Raw genomic sequence first — 22129 nt, 5'->3', positions numbered from 1 at the left:
TTAACGCTCCAGAGAGGTAAGAGCCAGAGGCTGCATGCAAGCAAAGCAGTCCCACCATGACTGGGATTGGGGAGAGACTGATGGGGGAAAAGTGAAGGATGGTGGGAGAAGAAAGACGACGTGGAGATAAAATATAGGGCAGGAAGAAAACAGTAAGGAAAACAGGAGAGAAATAAAAAATAAAATAAGAGTAAGAGATCGAGATGAAAACATACACAGAAAGAGACATGAAAAGGGGTACCAAAAAGAAAAAAATAAAGAGGTGGGAATGAATACAGGCAGATCTGCTGTGGCAGCACTTATTCAACCTCCCTCTCTTTTTCTCTCAGCGTCTGTGGTCATGCAGCTAATGGGAAACATTTCTGCCACAGTGGAGACAGAGGCATGTACAGGAACAAGAGATGGAAAGACAGGAAAAGGCAATGGAGTAGTAGGGAGGTGGGGGGTCTGATTGATGAGTGGGCAATGGAAAAACAATGGATCTGCCAGCTTTACACACAACCTGCTCCTGATTCTGGGTCTGTGTACCACGACCCAATTTGGCCCCGTCTGCTTGTGCGAGTGTGTGTTGCTCACTTGTCTTGGGATTCTATGTAGACGTATAGATGAGGTTCGAAACACTTGGAGACAATGCCGTGGAAAGGGTTGTCCGGAGCTTTTGGCTTCCTGGGCTAAAAGAGTGCACGAAAAAATGGAGGATTTAGTGAAATAACAAGTTTTAGATGTAGCTCCGGAGTCCCAATCAGTGAGTTTATGTTTTGCCTCTAACTCAGCAAGCAAATGTCAATGTCAAAATGCAGAACACAGAAATTGCATTCAAGGATAAAGCGGTGTGGGAGCTTCTATATATGTTAGAAACAAAAGCAATTGATTTTCAGTGCATAAAAGTCAGCTACCACTTTATTAGCTACATCTAGCTATAAGTGAAGTCCAGTACAACATTCCTGAAAGAAATTCTATGTTCATGAAGGTTATACTGTTGAGTTTCTGTTGAAACTGCTTTAAAGAGGAACTTTCCAGTCATTTTGGAAGCTGTAGTTTGAGATAATGTTGAATTGTGTTGTGTTTTACTGAGGTATTTCTATCCTCATTTTAAGGCTGTTATATTAAAGTGGAGTTGTTTTATCTAATAAACTGCCACATGTTTGGTATCTAGTGAAGAAAAAGGATTGTATCTACATAAAATGTTTTGATTACCCCAAATGAATGGTCTTACTCTTCATTATTCAAGCAATAGAATGCTCTGTTCTTGGTCAATATGTCGCTTAGCTAAGACATCCTTCAGCCAAGACAACAAGGACATTAGATAAGATCATGTGGTAGTGCATGGGAGAATACAGTCCCCTCCAAAAGTATTGGAACGGTAAGGCAAATTCCTTTGTTTTTGTTGCTCACTGAAGACATTTGGGTTTAAAGATCAAAAGATGAGTATGAGACAAGAGTTCAGAACTTAAGCTTTTATTTCATGGTATTCACATCTAGATGTGTTAAACAACTTAGGACATTTCACCGTTTGTATTAGACCACAGAATTCTTAGGTGAGCAAAAGTAATGGAACAAATAATCTTAAAGTAAATAACATTTAATATTTGGAGGCATAACCCTTGCTTGCAATAAATGCCTCAAGCCTGCGACCCAACGACGTCAAACTATTACATTCTTAATTTGTGATGCTATTCCAGGCTTTTACCGCAGCTTCTTTCAGTTCTTGTTTTTTTTGGGGTGTTTCTCCCTTCAGTCTCCTCTTAAGGAGGTGAAATGCATGCATTGGGTTAAGGTCAGCTGATTGACTTGGCCAGTCTAAATCATCTACATCATCAATAAATATTAATGAGCCTGTTCCAGAAGCAGCCATGCACACCCAAGCCATGACATTACCTCCACGCTCCATGCTTCACAGATGAGCTTGTATGCTTCGGATCATAAGCACTTCCTTTCTTTCTCCACACTTTGGCCTTTCCATCACTTTGGTAGAGATTAACCCTTAAGAGTTCCTGGCGACATTTTGTGCCATTACGTTTTTTTATTTAAGCCATTTTGGCTGTGTTGAATGTATATAGCTCAAATTTTCCGGATGATATTCTTTTTAAAGAAATTTTTGAATTGTTGTCTCAGTTACTTAAATTAGCTTAAAATGGCTAAGCGACGCAAAAACTGACACATTGGTCCCTTAGGACAAAAAATGCCCCATTGAAAATGTCTTTTTTGATCCCGTGTGTGTGTATGCGCACACGTGTGTCCAACGTCATCTTCAAAGTCTTTTCTCTTTGAAGGCCACACTCTGCATTATGAACTAATCCAGGAATGAAAGAGAACCAAAACAAAATTGGGACATTGTTTTTGTTCTCATTCAGGTTTATGCAGGTGCACTGCAGCCATGGTTATACACTCACCGGCCTGTTTATTAGATACAGCTTGCTAGTACCGGGTTGGAGACCCTTTTGCCTGCAGAACTGCCTTAGGCCTAGTCCACACGTACAACGGTATTTTTATAACCGAAGTTTTTCCTCTGTCTACATGAAAATGCAAGAACACGCTATCAAGCGCTGCCAACAGCATGCCAAACCACCAGGCGGCAATATGACCCTAACCGTAAAGCCGTGTTGGCCAATCAGATCCTAATATTGTAAACAAAGCAGGCAGTGGTGCACAATCTGATATCAAACACAGCAGATAACGGTGCACGCACTCTTACATTGCAAGGCGAAAACTGGTTTTACTGTCTACACGACAACACTGCAACCAGCAAATCTTCACCCTGGCAGGGGTTTTCAAAAGTGACCTGATACTACGGCCAAACCAAACGCATAGAAAAAGTCACGTTTTTGAAAATATCCATGTTCGTATAGACAGGGCCTTAATTCTTGGTGGCATATTTTCAACAAGCTGTTGGACACATTCCTAAGAGACTTTGGTCCGTGTATTGGCATGATAGCATCATGTAGTATTAGTAGTTGCTGCAGATTTGTCGGCTGCACATTCATGATGTTAATCTCCCCTTCCACCACATCCCAAAGGTGCTCTATCGGATTGAGATATGGTGACTGTGAAGTCATTGTCATGTTCAAGAAACCAGTTTGAGATGATTTGAGCTTTGTGACATGGTGCATTATCCTGCTGGAAGTAGCCATCAGAAGATGGGTACACTGTGGTCATAAAGGGATGGACAACAACAATACTCAGGTAGGCTGTCGCATTTATACAATGCTCATTGGGGCTCAAAGTGTGTCAAGAAAATTTCCCCCACACATTACACCTCCACCACCAGCCTGAACCGTTGATCCAAGGCAGGATGGATCCATGCTTTTATGTTGTTTACGCCAAATTCTGACCCTACCATCTGAATGGTGCAGCTGAAATCGAGACTCATCAGACCAGGCAACGTTTTTCCAATCTTCTATTGTCCAGCTTTAGTGAGCCTGTGAGAATTGTAGCCTCAGTTTCCTGTTCTTAGCTGACAGGACTGGCACCCAGTGTGGTCTTCTGCTGTTATAGGCCATCAGCTTCAGGATTCAAAGTGTTGTGCATCAGAGATGGTATTCTGCATACCTTGCGAGTGACGAGTGGTTATTTGAGTTTCTGTTGCCTTTCTGTCATCTCGAAAAAGTGTGCCCATTCTCCTCTGACATCAACAAGGCATTTCTCGTCCACACAACTGGATATTTTCTCTTTTCAGACCATTCTCTGTAAACCCTAGAGATGGTTGTGTAAATCCCAGCAGATCAGCAGTTTCTGAAATACTCAGACCAGCCCGTCTGGCACCAACAGCCATTCTGATGTTTGAACTCCAGCAAGTTGTCTTGACCACGTCTACATGCCTAAATGCATTAAGTTGCAGCCATGTGATTGGCTGACCACCTATTTGTGTTGATAAACAATTGATCAAGTGTACCTAATAGTGTAAGTATGAGCAGTAGTGCCGGAGTAGTCATTTTGGAGATGGCAAGACAGCACAGGATCTGGAAATGATCATATATCATTATAAACTAAAATGATGAACTTTAATCTGCCACGCAGAAAAAATAACAATGCATCAAAACCAATGTTGCTGCCAATCAGTGACCCATCTCAGGCCCTGATAATAATAATAATCAAACACTACTTGATTTGAATTTTATATAAATTATTTTGTTTTTTCCCTAAAAAACACAGTGGAGTTATGTAAATATAATGGCATTTAAAGGGTTAAAATCCCCAAATTTATTTATTTATATTTATATTTATACATATACATATACATATATACATATACACATATATACATATATATATATATATACATATATATATATATACACATATATATATATATACACATATATACATATATATATATATATATATATATATATATATATATATATATATATATATATATATATATATAGGAACGAGCAATTTTTTGTCACGCGGGACATTACATTTGTTTTTTTAAGGAACTCTTAAGGGTTAATCTTGGTCTCATCAGTCCATAAGATTGAACTTTTGCGGCTCATCTCTGTACTTCTTTGCAAATTTCAATCTGGCCTTCCGATTCTTACTGCTGATGAGTGGTTTGGCCTCTATATTTCTGCTCTCTGAGTCTTCTTCTGGATTGTGATACCTTCACCCCTGCACTGTGGAGGTCGTTGGTGATGTCACTTACTGATGTTTTGCGGGTTTTCTTCACAGCTCTCACAATATTTCTGTCATCAACTACTGTTGTTTTCCTTGGCTGACCTGTTCGACGTCTGTTGCTCAGTACACCAGTAGTTTCTTTCTTTTTCAGGACATTCCAAATTGTTGTGCTTGCTATGCCCAATGTTTGTCCAATGGCTCTGGTCGATTTTCTTTCTTTTCTCAGCTTGACAATGGCTTGCTTTTCTCTAAATATCTTTAACAGGAAATATAGTTTTTATGGGTTTGAACCAAGGATGAAAACTTAGACTAGTCATGCAGAGCTATTTAATGTTTGGACAATCAACCTAAAAGGCAACACCTGGGGAACAAGAAGTCAGTCACAATTTCCAATAGTTTTGCTCACTTGAAAAATGGGTGGATTCAAACAAATGGTGGTATGTCCTGAGTTGTTTAACACATCTAGATGTGAATACCACGAAATGAGAGCTGAAATTCTGAACTCTTGTCTCATACTACATACATGTCTTCAGTGAACAACAGAAACAAAAGGAATTTGCCTTACCGTTCCAATACTTTTGGAGGGGACTATATATTTAAAAGAGGCTGCCACACTTCTGATCCACTTACCACTGCATTGCTATGAGCAAATGAGCCAGTCATATTCCTTTTTACAGAAGCACTTGAGATGTATTTGGCCTAAAGGAAGCTCCACATCAAAGGAACCAACATCTAACAGTCCCTCTTCATGTTGCAGAACAGGTCAGATGGGCTCATTCCAGGTCAACTTACCTTAGCCAGATCCTCTGTTTCTGTGCCCACATCCTCACCTGGCTCATCTTCCAGGAAGGGGTTAGTGGGTTCTAGAGGGCTCTCTGGCCTCTTTTGCTATAAAAATACAGATAGAGAATGCCACTAAGGTATTCCACGCTAACAATATTGACACTCAACTTTTTCTGTGACTGTTATAAACTATTTAAAATAAAGTCCAGGTTGCACCTCTTTCTTAAATGTTTATGTAGACAATTTCATGGGAGGCTTTGATGAAACTGTACCTCCAATTATAAAATTCCACTCAACCAAATCTCTGATTGAATTACAGAACCCAACAGGCATGGGCGCAAACTGACTGGAAGACAAGAAAAGGGCCTCTGTCTAGCCTAAATATGATCATTTCTGAACAAGCATGGCCTAGTTGTGCCCCAACAAAATAATAATCATAATCTGTCCGTTCTCTGTGTATCGCCTCCACATGCCAACATGACCTACATTAAAAGGTTTCCTCAGGCTGTGACACCAAGATTACTCTTTGTGTGTGAGTGTACACAGTGAACACAGCACGCTACAAAACAGCAGTTTCATGTCAGTGTGATTGTGATACAAACACAAGCAACATCGAGGAAATATTTTGCCTTAATGGCTTACACTAAAACAATACTGAAAGTATTTAAGCATGTGATAAGGTCTCCTTGGAAAATAGTGTTCACATATATGCAATATTTTACAAGAATACTGTGACTGAATGACATCTCAAGAAAGGTATTAGTGAAGGGCAGCAGTGCAATTACAATCTCAGATTTAATGATTGAATAATTTGAACCAGCTGGAGTCAGTTGTCAATAGACCAGTGTGCATTTGTGTGCCTGTGTGTGCATTTCTCACTCCAGGTACGTCAGTCAGGGTGCATCCTGTGAAGCGTTTGGCCAGAAGACCCTCAAAGTTTGTGGTCCTTTGAATAGCAAACAGAAGCAGCTTCACCTCAATCTCCTTGGCCCGTGTTCGCATCACTTTAGCCAGCTCCACCCTTACAAACACAAACAAAAAAATGGAAACTGTATCAGTATGAGAATACTGCCGTACATATTTCCTTTTAGCAAAAAACATGTCTCGTCAGATTTTTTTTTTTTCGTTCTTGCCAGATGTTTTTTTTATTGTGAGTTACAGCATAACACACAAACAGTGATCACCGTTTCTTCCCTCATGTAGCTGAGGGGAACAGACTGAGAAGTGTGGACACTAGGTCACTGCTCATGTAGGCCACCTACGTCAACTGCACCAAGTCACAGACTCACACCAGGCACGCTACACCAGTGTGGTTTACTTCAGAATGCAGAAAGATGCCACAACCAATTTCTCAATTTATGTCTTTTTAATTTAATTGCATTTAATCCCGTTTTCTTTTTCTATTCTTCTCTTTTCTTGGGAACACACACAGCATAAAATATTATGTTAGGTAAAGCCACATACCATAAAATTCATACTCTAAGAACATTTACAACGCATGTTCCTAGATGTGTTTTTATATTATACTGTCTGTTGTGTGTGTGTGTGTGTGTGTGTGTGTGTGTGTGTGTTTGTGTGTTTACTTGGTGATGTGGCAGAACTCCACAGCAATACGCTCAGTCATGCACCACTCCTCGGGAAACATGCGTCCATACTTCTCCTCATAGTCTACCAGCTGCCTTTTGATCCATGCGTAGCGGCGATCGATCTTGTCTAGCCATGCAACCTGAGAGGGGGGGGGGGGTCTTTATTAATAACTAAGTACCATGTTTTTAAATTATGCAATTAGGTATTTACTTAAATTAGAATGGAATTAAAATTCTTACTCACATCTTGGTTTTCCTGGAATAACACCAAGTACTCTGAGAGATGCTGCCTAATGAACTTTTTGATGATCTCCTGTTTGATGCGCGGGTCCAGCACATTGGCCACCAGGCAGGCATCTCTCAGCACATTACTGGGACCACCTGGTCTCTGAATGGATTGTGATTGTGAGGGGGAAAAAAAAAAACATAAGAACATTTTTTTTTTTTCTAAATATAGATAAATGGAATGGAAATGGAAAACTAAGCAATTTGGAAAAATCTTCTTTATGTTTACCTTGGAGCCCTGAGTAGGGAAGGCTTCTTCAAAATCTGCCAGGATCTGAGTCCCCAACTCACTCTGCGCTGCCTTTACTCTAGATAGGACAAAAACCAATGACACAAAGTTATTCATGGTTTTCTCAATCAAATGCCACATTGGAAAGCCTCCAATATACAACACACTTTAGCCTTCAGCGCTTTAATAATAATATAATCTTTATTTGTAGAGCATGTTTCAAAAACATGTTACAAAGTGCTTTAACAAGTGTAAAGACAACAATACCCAAAAGACAATACAAAAAAAAAGCATTTTAAAGCGATCATTTTGCTATTTACAAGTTACCCACTATAAACTTAATAGTGCAAAATCTTTCACAAACTCCAAAAATGGTTTTCAAACAGAAACAAAGACTTAACTGTTACCATTACCTGTTCACAGTCTATTATTCCCTAACATTTGGTAGGTGTTTTTCAATCCCAGTATTAGTAAAAAGTGTCTTTCTGTGCATGCATTGCTTTATATGAATACACTGGTTTCTGGTCAGCAAAGCCAGGGACATGTGACAGGGAAGCGTTTATACAATGAAGTTGGCTTAAGATAATCTGAGTCTGTGAAGTCCTCTGAGAGTCTGTGTTCGCCCAAAGGTGAGTAAACCAAGGACAGCACCCACAGCCACGACAATTGTCCAGAATAAACAGGACAGGGTGGAGAGATAGTATTACTGATGGATGCCAACTGAACTAGTCATTTCAAGTGCCTGCTGCCGGCTAAAAACCAAACTATTCACCGCGGTCTGCTCAGCTACAGAGTAGGAGACTCTAATCGCACACGCTGCTCTACAGCTCCTGTTCCAGCTGTGACTCACGCTCTTCATAAGTTGATGTGAGTAAGTTTTATTAAATCATCTGGAGTCTGGAGCTGTATTATCTGACTGAGGCGAAGCTGACACCAGCAGGTCTGGCGATAACAAAGAAGCTTATCAAAAAATGATCAAAGTTGACCCTGTTTAAAAGGTGATAACTCTATTTAGTCACGCTTCAAAGTACTGTAAGGACCAAAGGCTAATTTTTCTCACTGACTTAAAGAAGGCAGGAATATAAAATATGCATTTAACCTGTAACCCTTTCACATCAGTTAAATTTTATTTATAGAAGTAGAAATATCCTCTGCAGGTTTTATTACTAAAATATGTGTGATCTACAATCAGTGGCTCACGATGCGTTCATGTGCTCCTTGGATGGTCCCATTTCCCAAGTTGCAAAATCGTTCTTCCGACTTCAGTGAGTGTTCATGTGCACTTAAGTCGGAATGTGGAATCAACATTGATGCTTCCTTAAAGATGTGTTGGATTAGCATTATCAGAGCATATAAAAACACGCAGACATCTGGTTCACTGTACATGGACAGCAAAACTAACCTTTATAACCATATTACAAATTACATTTTTGCAAAAAAGTTATGCAATATATGATTTTGCACCAATCAAAGTACTGTATTCTTCTTTATGTCCCATGTACACTTTATTTCACTTTTTGTAATAAAGATTTAAGGAGGAAAAAAAATCAGATTATTCCGACACCACATGTTTTTTTTCTGAACAGGTATCAGCAGAAACATTTTGCTTTTATCAGGGAGCAGCATAAACAGTCTATGTTCAGTAGAAAGTGTCCCGAGCACAAGGCGTAGCGACAAGCGGGCGCGTTCCTGCGAAACTGTTGCGGTTGTGCTCAACTCACGAACTGCCGAAGTTTAATTGTCTTGAACTTTTTGTAAGTGACGCGCAGCACAAATCATTTGGTAGAGAGACTGATCCTCGCTGTTTGTGAGTTTCCAGAATCTATTACAGTTTACTAAATAGTTATCAGGACATCAACAGGAGGGAATTTGCATGGCAGAGCATCCCCGCAAAACTAGATGAAGGCCTATTTGGTGAAGTTATGTAGCCTATAATTATAACTTAAGTTAAATAGGCTACAGCTGTGTAGAGCACAGAAGCCATTGCCATGGTTACTCTCAATTGAGCGCCTGCTGTTTACTCGTGGATCGCTGTCTTATTTCTCCCACACACAGCATCAAGAGCAGTCTGCCGAAGCCTCCCTCCACTGTTTGTTTGGGTGGGTGATTTGCAGGCTGATCAAAATCCCACCCCTCCCGTGAGGGAGAGCCAGTCAGCAACGGACTTTCAAAATAATAATCATTAAAAAAAACTGCGTTAACAAGGAGTAAAATAATTGTCGGCATTAATTAATTAATGCGTTAACGTGATAATAACATGCCCAGCCGTAGTTTTTTTTATTAAAGTGTTTATAGCTTACTGATATAAAACAGGGCAATGATTCTGTTTGTCAGAATGTGGCAAAGTCTTCTAATAATCTTGCTATTATAAACTTTACAAAAATGTATTGTATAGGTAACAATGACAAGAGAAGATTTTAGCTCAATGCTGCAAACATCTCTTTGCCACTGGCTGTAATTTTGCAGACTCCTTATTTGATCCTTCATCCTGCCTCTCGATCCACTGTTGCCTCTGTTGGTCTGAAATATTGCTTGTGCAATAGTCTCTTGTCTGCTTCTGCTTAGTATAGTATGGTGGTGGCTGATTACCTTGCCCACATTTCTCACAGAGTGATTTTGATAGTTTCTTTTAACCATTTGTGTCCAGCTGTCTGCCGTGTCTTAATATCTTCCCATTCACCATTTCTCTCCTATCATCTGTTTCTCCAGCAGTCACTTCTTCCACGCAGCTGTTATTTGGTATGAACACTGCCTGCCACACCTCAGTCAAAACAGAACACAAGGTCATCCTTTTTTATTTTTTTGTTTTGTTTTTTCAGGATCAGCACTACTTTGAACCTGAACATCAGTGTGGCCAAAGGTGTCCCAAATTGATTCTGGCATTCTTGGAAAATAATAGTAAAAATGGAAATTCAATCAGTCAGAGCTATAGGAAACAACAGCGTAACAATGCACTTCAGTGTTCATTGTGTGTGTTTGTGTCTGTACATTTCTGAGTGAGTTCTTTTGTATTTGAACAAAAGACTACATCCAGATATTGGCATGACCAACTCCAGAGCAAACAAATATTCCTAAATGTACCATTAAAGATAAGTTACGCAGTTAGATTGAAAGACATGTTGCAAGCATCAGCAACCTCAAGGGCATAATGTAATAAATGCATCTTCCACAAGCACACCCTCCCAATCTCTCACAATGGAAGAATTGCTGGCATCATACAACACTATTCAGTGGGTTTCCTTCCTGTGTGTTCCTGGATGTGTGGGATTGTGCGTGTATGTGTGTCAATGTCTGCATAAACAGGATGGAATACGCAAAATACCTCCAGCCAAATACTGTAACCACTGTTGAGCAGTTCAGCTGACGAACTGCGGAATATTTCAGCTGTAAGTAGAGATCAAGCTGTGAACTATCTAGTGGAGCTGTTCTTACCACTGTGCTGCTCACCAAACACTGAGCTTGAGCATGGAGCTACACCCCTGAGCATTCAAGAGTTGCTGCAATGCAGCTTATACGCACCAGGAAAGTGTACTTGAGGAAAATATGTAAAGAAATAACCTTATGTAAGCACACACACTCATTCAGCAGTGATGTGTGTGCTTACGTAAGGTGTGTGTGTGTTATTTACCTCTCAGAAAGCTGTCTGATCTGGGGTATGCCCATGTACTTGTGGAAATGTTCAAGCACATTGACCACTCCCTGCAGCAGGTTGGCCACCTCACCATACTGCCTCTTTCTGGTCATAGCTCTGAAACACAACACACATGTGAACAAGTTATATTATTATTTAAAAATACATATATTTTTATATTCTCTATGAAGACTATAAAGAAAAAAAGTAGTTAAGCCACACACATCTGTAAACATGTTTATTCATATCATCCAAGCATCAATAAAGCTGTATTTCTCACACAAGTGTAATGTAACTAATTCCTAGCATGCTATAGGTGAGAAAACCACCCACGCCCCTTAAAAAAAGGTAAAGATAAAGAATACACTATAAATATTAAGCCACTTTTGAGGACTGCACAGTATGTTTTGTTTACATCTTTCTGAAACTGGGTGAGAGTCTACAGGATTTTCTTATTGTTTTGCAGTTAAATCAGATGCTGCATCAGTATACACCAGTCAGCCAACATTATGACCACTGACAGGGTGAAGTGAATAACACTGATTATCTCACTGACTGGGATATATAGTGAACATTTTGTCCCCAAACTTCATGTGTTACAAGTCAAAAAAAATGGGCCAGCATAAGGACTTGAGCAACTCTGACAAGGGCCAAATTGTGATGGCTGGACGACTGAGTCCGACCATCTCCAAAACGGTCTGCAGTGGTCAGTACCTATCAAAAGTTGTCCAAGGAAAGAAAAGCTGTGGCGACAGGTTCATTGATGCACGTGGGGAATGAAGGCTGGACCGTGTGGTCTGATGCAACAAACGAGCTACTGAAGTTGTTGTGTGCTGCATAGCCGCAGACCAGTCAGGGTGCCCATACTGACCCCTGTCTAAAGCAGAAAGGGCCAACAGTGAACACGTGATCATTAGAACTGGACCACGGAGTAATGGAAGAAGTTGGCCTGGTCTGATGAATCACGTTTTCTTCACGTGGCTGGCCAGGTGCGTGTGCGTCGCTTACCTGGGGAACACATGGCACCACCAGGCACAATGGGAAAAAGGCAGGCCCGCAGAGACAGTGTGACGCTTTGGGCATATGGATGTTTCCTTGACATCAACCTAAGCATTGTTGTAGATCATGTACACCCTTTCATGGAAACTGTAGTTCCTGATGGCAGTGGCCTCTTTCCACAGGATAATGCACCCTGTCACAAAGCAAGAATGTTTACGGAATGGTTTCATTTACTCAACAACAAGTTCAAGGTGTTGACTTGGCCTCCAAATTCCCCAAATCTCAATCCAATCGAGCATCTCTGGGGTGTGCTGGACAAACAAGTCCGATCCATGGAGGCCCCATCTCGCAACATACAGGACTTAAAGGATCTACTGCCAACGCCTTGGTGCCAGATATCACAGTACACCTTCAGAGGTCTAGTGGAGTCCATGCCTCGATGGGTCATGGCTGCTTTGGCGGCAAAAGGGGGGCCTAGACAGTATTAGGCAGGTGGTCATAATGTTATGGCTGATAGGTGTAAACGAGCTTTTACCCTCCAGGTTATTTGATCTTTACTGATAACAGATTGAACTAAAATAAACTATCATTTAGCTAAATGGTTTGTGGGTTACACAAGGTTTGATACAAGACACTAATCACTAATCCTTTGTCATGTCTCACAACTTCAGTCTCCAAACAATTACAAATGCTTTACTTTGATCAAAAAAACTTAAGGGTTGATTGTGTGCTTTGTTCTGATCTGAAATGTGACTGTACCCACTCTAAAGAGTCAACACCCCCTGCCAACATATGCAGGTGATTGAGGGTGGTGATGGACGTAGTGAGGTGGCGCTTGGCATGGTCCAACTGCTTTATGTCCCTTGTAATCTCCTTGACCTGGAGGAACAAGACAGACAGGTTAGTTAAACAACAAAGGAAATAGCATGGAAGAAAGGAGGAGGTAAAGGTACAGAGCTGGGAAAGGAAGAAGCAAGAAAGGGTGAACGAATCCATGAGTGGTTCACTGGATGGGGTGGAAAAAGAAAAATTGACCAAGATGGATGACACACCCATTGGTTTGAAAAGCAATTGCTTCTACATGTCTCCTCAAGGAGGGTCTGCTTGCCAGTGTGTGTGTGTGTGTGTGTGTGTGTGTGTGTGCACGCACCATTTGTTCAGACTTCTCTGCCTTGTCCTTGATGTCTTTGATTTTGCCAAAGAGCTGCTGGATGGCTATCTGTGCCTCTTCCAAAGCCTGCCCAAAAACAAACAGGGCAATATGAAACATACAGAGAAGACACATTTTCAACTACTGTGTAAGAACCCACTGATGTGAGTGAGTGTGTCAATGTCTGACTGTGTATGGTTTTTGGGAGTGGGCAACACTACAAATCAGTGGCCTGAACAGGCATAAAAATTTGGGCACAAACTTTTTCTTTTCTTTTTTTTTAGTAAGTATGGCGCTTCCACATGAGAATCAAAAACTGGCATGGCCATTTTCAAAGGTGTCACCTGACCTGGAAATATCTGAATGAAAATGGGTTCTATGGTCACCCCTTTACAGATATGTCCACTTTATGCTAATCCCATGCAGTTTTTTTGCTTAGAGTATAAAAGTGTTATTTTTGACTATCCTAAAAATAGTGTTTTTTAATATTTATGCAAACTGGGATCCCTAAACAGAATCGGAATTGCATAATTGGGTATGACTGGAAAGCTGAGGCTCTTGTGTATTCAATGGATTGTATTATAAATGTGTGGGTAAGTCCCATTAATAGCCATTTTTTCTAGTGAGACCATTTTTTGAAACTTTGACCTCACTGTATAAAATGACCTAATGTGACGTCTAGGACAATCTCAGCCTCAAGAAACTTTACAACCATAAACTAGAGACCTGGGGTATTCAGAAGATGTATAAATCCTACGTATATTGACAATAAGGGGGTTTCTGAGCAGAAATGCTTGCCATCCAATTGCTGAAAAATGAGTGGTCAAAAATGGTTAAATTTTACACATCTGTGTAACGAATGGTATCAACCCAAAAAACTAACGATAAAACAACTTATGAGACATAAGTGGGCGTGAGAATGGCCATAATAGACTAGTCATAATGTGCTGAGCCATTATACAGTCTAAACTAATTACTACTAAATAAAATAACTAAATTTTAAATTTTCAGTTTTTCACTTATGGTAAAATGTATTCATTTCTTATTCTACTTTCATTGTAAAATCTATCACCTCATACATAAAATATCAACTTCCCTTTAGATTTCTTAAGAAAAAAAAAAAAAAAACTACATACACTTCTAATAACATTGTGTTGTGAGAAGCAGGGAAGTGCATGAAATAACTGTCAGCTGTGGTGTGCCAGTATGGGTCAAATTTCCAGGGAAATTGTTTTTTTTGTGTATCTGTGCTCACCACTGGCTTGGGTTCATGTGAAAAATTACCCTGCTAAACCCGGTTCCCAGTTCTAAAATGGGGGCAATGTCAAACTGATTAATGGGCCATCTAATTGACAAGCTATGCAGATATCTGACAATGATCGTTCTTAGGTTGACGCTTGAGTCATGAGGCTAATCTCTGCATAAAGGCTGTCACTATAAAGGCAAAAGAGATTATTAGCAGTTTTAACAGCCTATAAAGCCAGACCGGATAAGATAACATTAGACAGTTACAAGTATAAGATGGTTAACGTGCTATTCTATTATTTCCCCATCATCTGACAGGGCAGCTGTTCTTTGATGCTCCTAAACAGAGATTGTCCCCAGACATCTGATGCCACAGTAATTGGCCCGATGCTGTGGCGGCACTGTGACACCACTTTGACTCTCCTCAGTCTCTCAGTCTCTCTCTCTCTCTCACCCACCCACACACACACACACACACACACACCTAACAGCCGGCACCAGCTGCGCAAGGAATTTACCACTTTTACAAGCACCTCTAAGAAACAGCGAGTGAGCAAACACACAAAAACTATGCAGACGCATACACACACAAACATAAATACTGCCGAGGATTCATTTTCCTTCCTGAGTATAGTAAAAGAGCAGCGTTTGGTGACAGTGTAACGTAAAAGATGGCACCATTGCATGAATCCTTCTTTCTCTTGGTTGTTTGATTAGATAAATGAATTGGAAAAATTAAGGCAGGTTAAGTGATTACTCTTGGATCTGAGATTGGGGAGGAAGGGAGCGCCACTGAATCTTTTGAAGAGGTTCCCTGAGGGAGTTCTTGAGCAAACAAAGTGCATGCAAAAGAGGCCAGAACCTCCAAGCCTGCAATTGTCGCTCATGCAGGCTCAGCTGAGTCAATCTGGCTCGCTTTCTAGCGCTCATTTCCTGTATTTAGCCTTGAGGAAAGCAGAAAGAGACCACTGCCCAGAAGGCGCCTCCATGCCCGAGATGCTATCTACTCACACACAAATACGGGCATGCAAACCAGTGTATCCCTAAAACGCAATAAACAGCACATGTTCCATGGCACACATGGCAGTATTATAAAGTTTAAAAACGGAGTGGGGAACTTATTTTTTAAAACTTGAACTAGCTTGGGATGCACTTCACTCCTCCCTCTGACAGATATCAGTGTAGCTTTCTAAAGTTGAGTGTATATAAAATGGTACATGTGAGTTTAGTCCCAAATACAATAAGTCAGATCAACCAAACAGCGTTAGTTTAACAGTTGGAACGTTTCCTGAGCACAACGCTTCACATTAACATTTTTTAAGGGAGGCAATTTTGAGAGAGTGTTTCACCTAACAGAGAAAAGAATAGCTAAGGAAATGCTTTGTATAGAATCACCCTTTGTGTTAAAAAAAATGTTCTGTCACAGCTAAGCCTGACAGAAAATAACAAAGCACCGTTCCTAATGCATTCGGTTATAAACAGCAATACGCGACTATGCTGCTACTGAGCATTTCCTTGATTGTTTAATTTCCCCTTCATATTCAGTCCTGGAAAACAACATTGTGGCACAGTTTTTGCAGACAATGTAATAATCAGATTTAAAATGCTACACGGAAAAAGTCACTCAACGTAATAATCTGCAGTGACCCAGATTTTCTTTAAAGAAATACAAATACAGAAAACAGAGTTATAAATGCTGCAAAACTCTACATTCAGAGACAGAAGAGAGAAAGCAGTGTACGACAGAGCTCTGAGAAGATGAAAGCATGGTTACTTTAACAAGCTGTGCACATGTGAACAGTTAACACTGAATATTTACATTAATGATGATTCTATAGGAGGACCACCCGACACTGTATTTTTCTAACGCAGCCCTCTCAATACTGCAGTGGACATATAAAGAGTACACATGCACACAATACACACACGACAGGCTGCAAACCATGCAAGCAGCAAGTACAGCCTCACAATTAGGGTGTGTGAGTGTGTGTGTGTGTTTGTATGCCTATGCACAGCAGGTCTCCAGTTAATGAGATCCTCCAACTTCCATAAATAGACTCCAACCAAAATGCATTCACTTCCTTCATTTTCAATACAAAAAAAAAAAAGATAATAAATGCAAAACAACCCTTCATTTGCACTATGATATTGAGCTCAGCTGACAGTGGAGCAGGTGTGTATGTGGCATACACATCGTCATGACAACGGGCAGGACAGAACGTCGTATCATTCTGTGTGTGGTAGGAAACTCTCAGCTGGCAGACACAGACATGTTTTGTGTGTGTATTTTGTGCAACACAGCCAGACTGGTCAGGAGATTCCCACAATTGGCCATTATCTTCAGCAATTTAGGAAATAGCACGTGTAATGTTGCGACCACATGAAATCATGCAGGTTATAAGGATTAGCTTGGATTTGCCAGAAATGAGCCACATATGCGCACTGTCAAAATCTCTGGTTAATGACAGAGTCCGTGTCATTATAATTGAGTCTGTCTCTCTGCCACTGGACACCATGTTATTCAGCGATCGCACCGTCGCCAAATTGGCTTGTGGGGCTGTGTTGTGTGTATGCATCTGTCTTAATGTGATGGAATAGCCATTTCTGTGTTATATTCACTCACCGGAACCGCCTGTGCAAAAACTACTTGGACTTTGGGCTGGACGATATGGCCAAAAATGTTTGGGAAGTTTCATATCTTTCGATATCGATAATTATCACGATAAATATCAAATCGTTGTTTCTTTTGAGTTTTAAGGCTGATTTTTGCTCCTGAGTGAAAGCTGAAGAAACCTGATGGTTACTTGTGGTTTAAACTCTTCTTTATGGTCAACACTTGAGGCCAAACAGTGAATCTGTGTCAACAAATATGCACAAGTAAAATTAAGTAAGCTTTTTTCAACAACAAACAAAATAAATATCTACATAAAAAATTAAGTCCTAATTCGTTTATGATTCAAGTGAATAAAATCAAACATTTATTGAATATTTATTGAACATTTGTCATATTGTTATTGAAAAAAAATTATATTGCGATAATTATTGTTATAGTCCAGCCCTATTTGGACTCATGGCAAATTAAGGTTTTTAACAATAAAGAAATTGTAATTTTTTTGTTGCCACGTAACACACCCACCGACACACTAAATACCAGGGTCTACTAGCTACCACGGTCTGACCACTAAGACACTCACATTTCCATACTCTCAGTCCTGCAGCATATTACTGTCTGACAGGACTCCCTACAGAAAAGACACAAGGGAAATCTTTCCCCAGACGTCTTCCACTTTCTTGCCTCTCCTATCTTGCGCTCCCCATCCTTCTCTCTAAATGTTACCATCTTGGGTTTCAGCCTGGGGATTGCTTTCACCTCAGTGAGTGAGTTCAGTCAACAGCAGAAATGACTAAACTGCTGATCTTGTTAGTCTTATTCTTTTGCTGTCTGTATTTTTCAGTCGCCATCCTGAAACGAACACCTCTCCATCTTTCCGTCTGCAGAAATGATTTTCCCTCTGGAAATGATGGAATGGCACTGGGGGTTGGAAAAACAAACTAAAATTATTGTGTGTGACTGTTTAATGTTATTGGTCTGGAGGGGATTAGGAGCCTTTCCGCTACCAAACGGTAGCTAACTGGAAAGGACGGGGCCACCAGGCCAGACAACGACGCACATCTAATCATGTCAGCTGGTGAGAACATACAAGGCTCACCCATAAGGTGTCACTTTAAGTCACAACTCCCTGACAGAGCATGGACCTGGATTAAATCAGCAGGGGCTGTTTTTTCCCATCATGCTCCCGCAAGAAACGGCAAACACTCAAAAGCCTGGGTTTAAAAGAAACTGAAGTATTTACATACGGGAATCTATTTCCCAGACATGTTTTCCGTAAAGAGGGGCGGTTTGAGCAGTGGGAATGGTTCTGAGTCATCTTGTCCTTTTCCATGGAAGCAATGTGAAGACAGGAAAGAGCAAACGAGCGGGAAGAACATGTTTTTCTGGGTCGAGAGAAACCTACGGCACCATTCTAACTTCAGGAGAAGGATGCTGTTTTTAACACCACGGGTGATGAACAGTGGTGGTTGTCAATCTCCCCAATGTCCCCCATTGCATGGTCTACATACTGTGTTTGTACAATTGATTTTACCTTCAATTTCAGACCAACACATATATCAATCAGCCTTTTCGAACAACTTATGCTCTACCACCTTCACCACATTATTGAAGGGCTTCTGAAATTTAATGAAGAATTTAACTAAAATAAAAGCAATGTAATCTCCCCCTGCCATCTTGCCAGAAAGATGATCAAATTAATTGTAGAACAATTTGAAGTCAATCAGTTTTGTCTGAGCATTACACTACGACTAGCAGCTCAACTCACCTGTCTGCCGTCCTGGCCCACATTGGTCTGGCCTCTCACCACTGTCCTGATGTTGTCATCCAGGCGCCTATCAAAGTCATCACAAAAACGACACTTGGTCACGTTGAGGGTAAAATACAAACAATAAAAAGTAATGTCTCATTAAGTCATTGACATGAACTCACCGAATCTTTAGACGAATCTTGTTTACCACGTCATCAATATTAGCCAAAGACTGAGGGGAAATACAAAGACAGGGAATCAAGGACAACGGGAAGAAACCTTTTTACTAGATACCTCCAAAAATCATAATGGTTGACTTGAAACTGTGTTGTCACTTGCAACTGTCTGAGAGGTCAACAAAGCACATACTGTTTGTACAGTGGAGAAGGAATGGATTACTTAATTATACACATAACTCTTTTCTATGAGTAATATTCCTTCATCATATCATTCTGGTACCTAAACCTGCTGTCCCTTCCTATATTTTACACACAACATAACGTCGCCTCCGAACAAAAAATGTACTTTATGAGATTTTATGCATTTGTGCTTAAACACTTCTCTCTAAATAATACATATATGTTCTATTACATCTACATGTCAAATGCAGGGCTGGTTCAACCCCCAACCTGTTGAATTATTTTGCACAAAACCTGATTAGGTGAACATGCATGCACACTGCTAGGAGCCCTTCTACAGTATATAAGCACAAACTGTAGGGCTACAGTGACCCCTCATGGAGACATAGATATGTTCATGGATGTATACTATCTACATTAAAACAAAGTGCAAGTACATACATGTAAATGTGCATTTACATATACACTCACAGACATCTGGATGCATTGGAAGCATTAACTATTATTAGCATTAAGCATTTATAAACCAAAGATCAACAGGACAGAGACATTTTGACATGGAACAGTAGGAAAAGCACAGGTGTAAATAATAAAATTAGCCGATTTTCATTTAGCTGCTTCAGTTTCTCAGGGTCCTGGTATTGTGCTCATTGCTAACTGGGACACCTGAGCAGAACGGGGTCATTATTTATTATTATTTACAGTAATACCTGGGCCTATATCTACTGTGACAAATCAGCATGTGTTCGTTGAAAATGGCCTGTTATTTTCTTATGTAAACCGGCAAAAACTCTCAATCTACTTGAGTCATATTTTAATTATCGTATTGGACCACACCTAAAAGGACACCAGCATGCATGTCACCAGTGTCAAGATTCAAGTTGCTGTGTCACTTCACTGTACCTGCTCGGTGGGGAACAGAGTGTTGATGTATTCCACAGCATTGAAGTCTGCTCTGTCAAGTGGGTCTTGGCTGGGGAAAACCTGGTTCACAACAGACAAACGACGTTAAATCAAACAGTCATGGCTGACTGGCGTTACACTGAATATTTGATGACGTAAAGGGGTGACTTCAACATGCAAACTGGTGATGCCTTGTACCGTTATTTAATGACTTCCTGAAATAACTTACCCACAACCTCCACATACATATTGTTAAATGAATCGTGTGTAATTTCAGATGCTTTTATACATGTCGACAATCACCCAAGGGTCAAAGGCAAAGACAGGTTCGTAAACTAACGCCACGCATTAGTTCCAGCTAACGTAAACGTTTACCCTAAGACTTGAACTATCTGACAAACTTTTCTGTGAGCTAAATACAGTTAATATAGCGGGGGGAAAACTTGTTTTATAGCTAGAAGTCGTAATGCAGCCCTGTCACATCCAGTGTACCCACAAGATGGGTTAGACTGCTAACAGCTGGCCGTGTGTTAGCAACACCCGCTGCTATGTTTTTAAGAACTACAAAAGTACCGAGGTCAAACGGTTACCTGTTCAATGGCATGTTGCACCTCTGGGGTTAGATGCAAAACAGCCTCCAAATCCTCAGCAAATTCAAATTCTTCCTCCTCCATCATCGTCAAAACAAAACCGGAGACCTGTCCGGCATTACACTTCCTGGTGAAAAGGCTTGTGGGATACCCGATGACGTTAGAGAACACGGTGCTTTCAGGGCAGTCGGGAAGTTAGAGACAAAACATGAGAAATGAACAAAGAGGTTCGCAGTGTTGGGTCAGGTAATTTAATTACAAAATAAATGTAACTGCAATCCATTACAGTTACTGTAGGAGTTTACGTCTGAATAGTCTTTATGTTAAATAATATTCATTTTGTTGCTTTGCATGTTTTACATGTGCACGATGTCTTCCTTTTCCATTTCCAGTCACAGCTGTTTAGTAAAGTTTGATGCTTTTCTGATGCATTTGATGGGTTCTCATGTTTGAATTTGCAGCATCACCAGTCTGCCAGTTAAATTCCCTCTCAAGCTGTCTTTTGAAAATGGTTAACAGTGGAAAACTTTCATTAGAAATTTAGAAAAGTAATCAAAAAGTAATGAAATGTAACAAGTTAAATTACTTTGAAGAAGTAAATTAAATACTTACACTGCTATTACATTACATATACAAACAGGGTAACATGTTATCGGTAACCTATTACATTTCCAAACTAACCTTCCCAACACTGGAGATAAGATTGCCCACATACATCTCTCACTTCTTCTTTCTCCCACATCCCTTTCCTGTCTGACATTAGGTGCAAATTTAATCACAGAGAAAGATCCTTTCTACCTCTTTAAAGTGCCTTTGATTGACCCTACAAACTAATAAATAAATCCATGCATCTTCATCTCAGCTTTCTCATTTTACAACTCAACTGAAATAACTAAGATGAAGGTATCTCTGTTGTTGTTTGTGGATGATTCCTTCCCTCTGGCTTCACAGGATCATGATCTCCAACACGCAAGAGACAGCAGGAACTCATGAGGAGCGTGTGGACACATCACCCTGCTTATTCTCCTGAATGCATTCATGGCTGTATGTATTTAAACAAACTTTCATAATAATTATACATAAATTATATCCAATGTAGATAGAAAACATGCACTTTTCCCTTTTTATTCCAACTCCATCCCAAAAAGCCCTGCGTGAGCTGAGGTGTGACCTGAGATCTTCTCTCAGAATATTTTAATATGTTTTTACACAGCCGTGGCTCACAACCTCTTCCCAGATTGTTTGTCTTCCACAAGCCTTCAAATCTCCTCATATAGCTCCTCTCTGATTTAATATACCATGGGTTTCTCTGTCCTGACCTGTAGGCTAACATGATTCCACTGACAGTGTGCCTGCTCAACTGGGCCCCTACTATAGTGACATATTGCTGT

The 22129-nt window shown here is 40.3% G+C and overlaps 1 protein-coding gene across 1 annotated transcript in view; it reads right to left on the bottom strand.

Annotated features, from left to right (window-relative positions):
- Nucleotides 1-20889, bottom strand: part of vps53 (VPS53 subunit of GARP complex) — a 32696-nt gene extending 11807 nt beyond the window's left edge. Inside the window, exons 1-13 of the mRNA XM_038693871.1 lie at nucleotides 20739-20889; nucleotides 20149-20229; nucleotides 19069-19118; nucleotides 18905-18971; nucleotides 13281-13367; nucleotides 12894-13009; nucleotides 11129-11248; nucleotides 7501-7579; nucleotides 7231-7374; nucleotides 6984-7126; nucleotides 6280-6421; nucleotides 5410-5505; nucleotides 577-671 (exon numbers count right to left, since the gene is read on the bottom strand). Coding sequence (XP_038549799.1) covers nucleotides 577-671; nucleotides 5410-5505; nucleotides 6280-6421; nucleotides 6984-7126; nucleotides 7231-7374; nucleotides 7501-7579; nucleotides 11129-11248; nucleotides 12894-13009; nucleotides 13281-13367; nucleotides 18905-18971; nucleotides 19069-19118; nucleotides 20149-20229; nucleotides 20739-20825 — 1307 coding nt within the window. The 5' untranslated portion in view covers nucleotides 20826-20889. The remainder of the gene's footprint in view (nucleotides 1-576; nucleotides 672-5409; nucleotides 5506-6279; nucleotides 6422-6983; nucleotides 7127-7230; nucleotides 7375-7500; nucleotides 7580-11128; nucleotides 11249-12893; nucleotides 13010-13280; nucleotides 13368-18904; nucleotides 18972-19068; nucleotides 19119-20148; nucleotides 20230-20738) is intronic.
- Nucleotides 20890-22129: the final 1240 nt, after the last annotated feature.

Source organism: Micropterus salmoides, unplaced genomic scaffold (assembly GCF_014851395.1).
Source record: "Micropterus salmoides isolate LMB-PRFRI ecotype aquatic unplaced genomic scaffold, ASM1485139v1 Ms_hic_scaffold_3, whole genome shotgun sequence".
Classification (NCBI taxonomy): Eukaryota; Metazoa; Chordata; class Actinopteri; order Centrarchiformes; family Centrarchidae; genus Micropterus; species Micropterus salmoides.
This window is presented reverse-complemented; position numbering and strand designations above follow the sequence as displayed.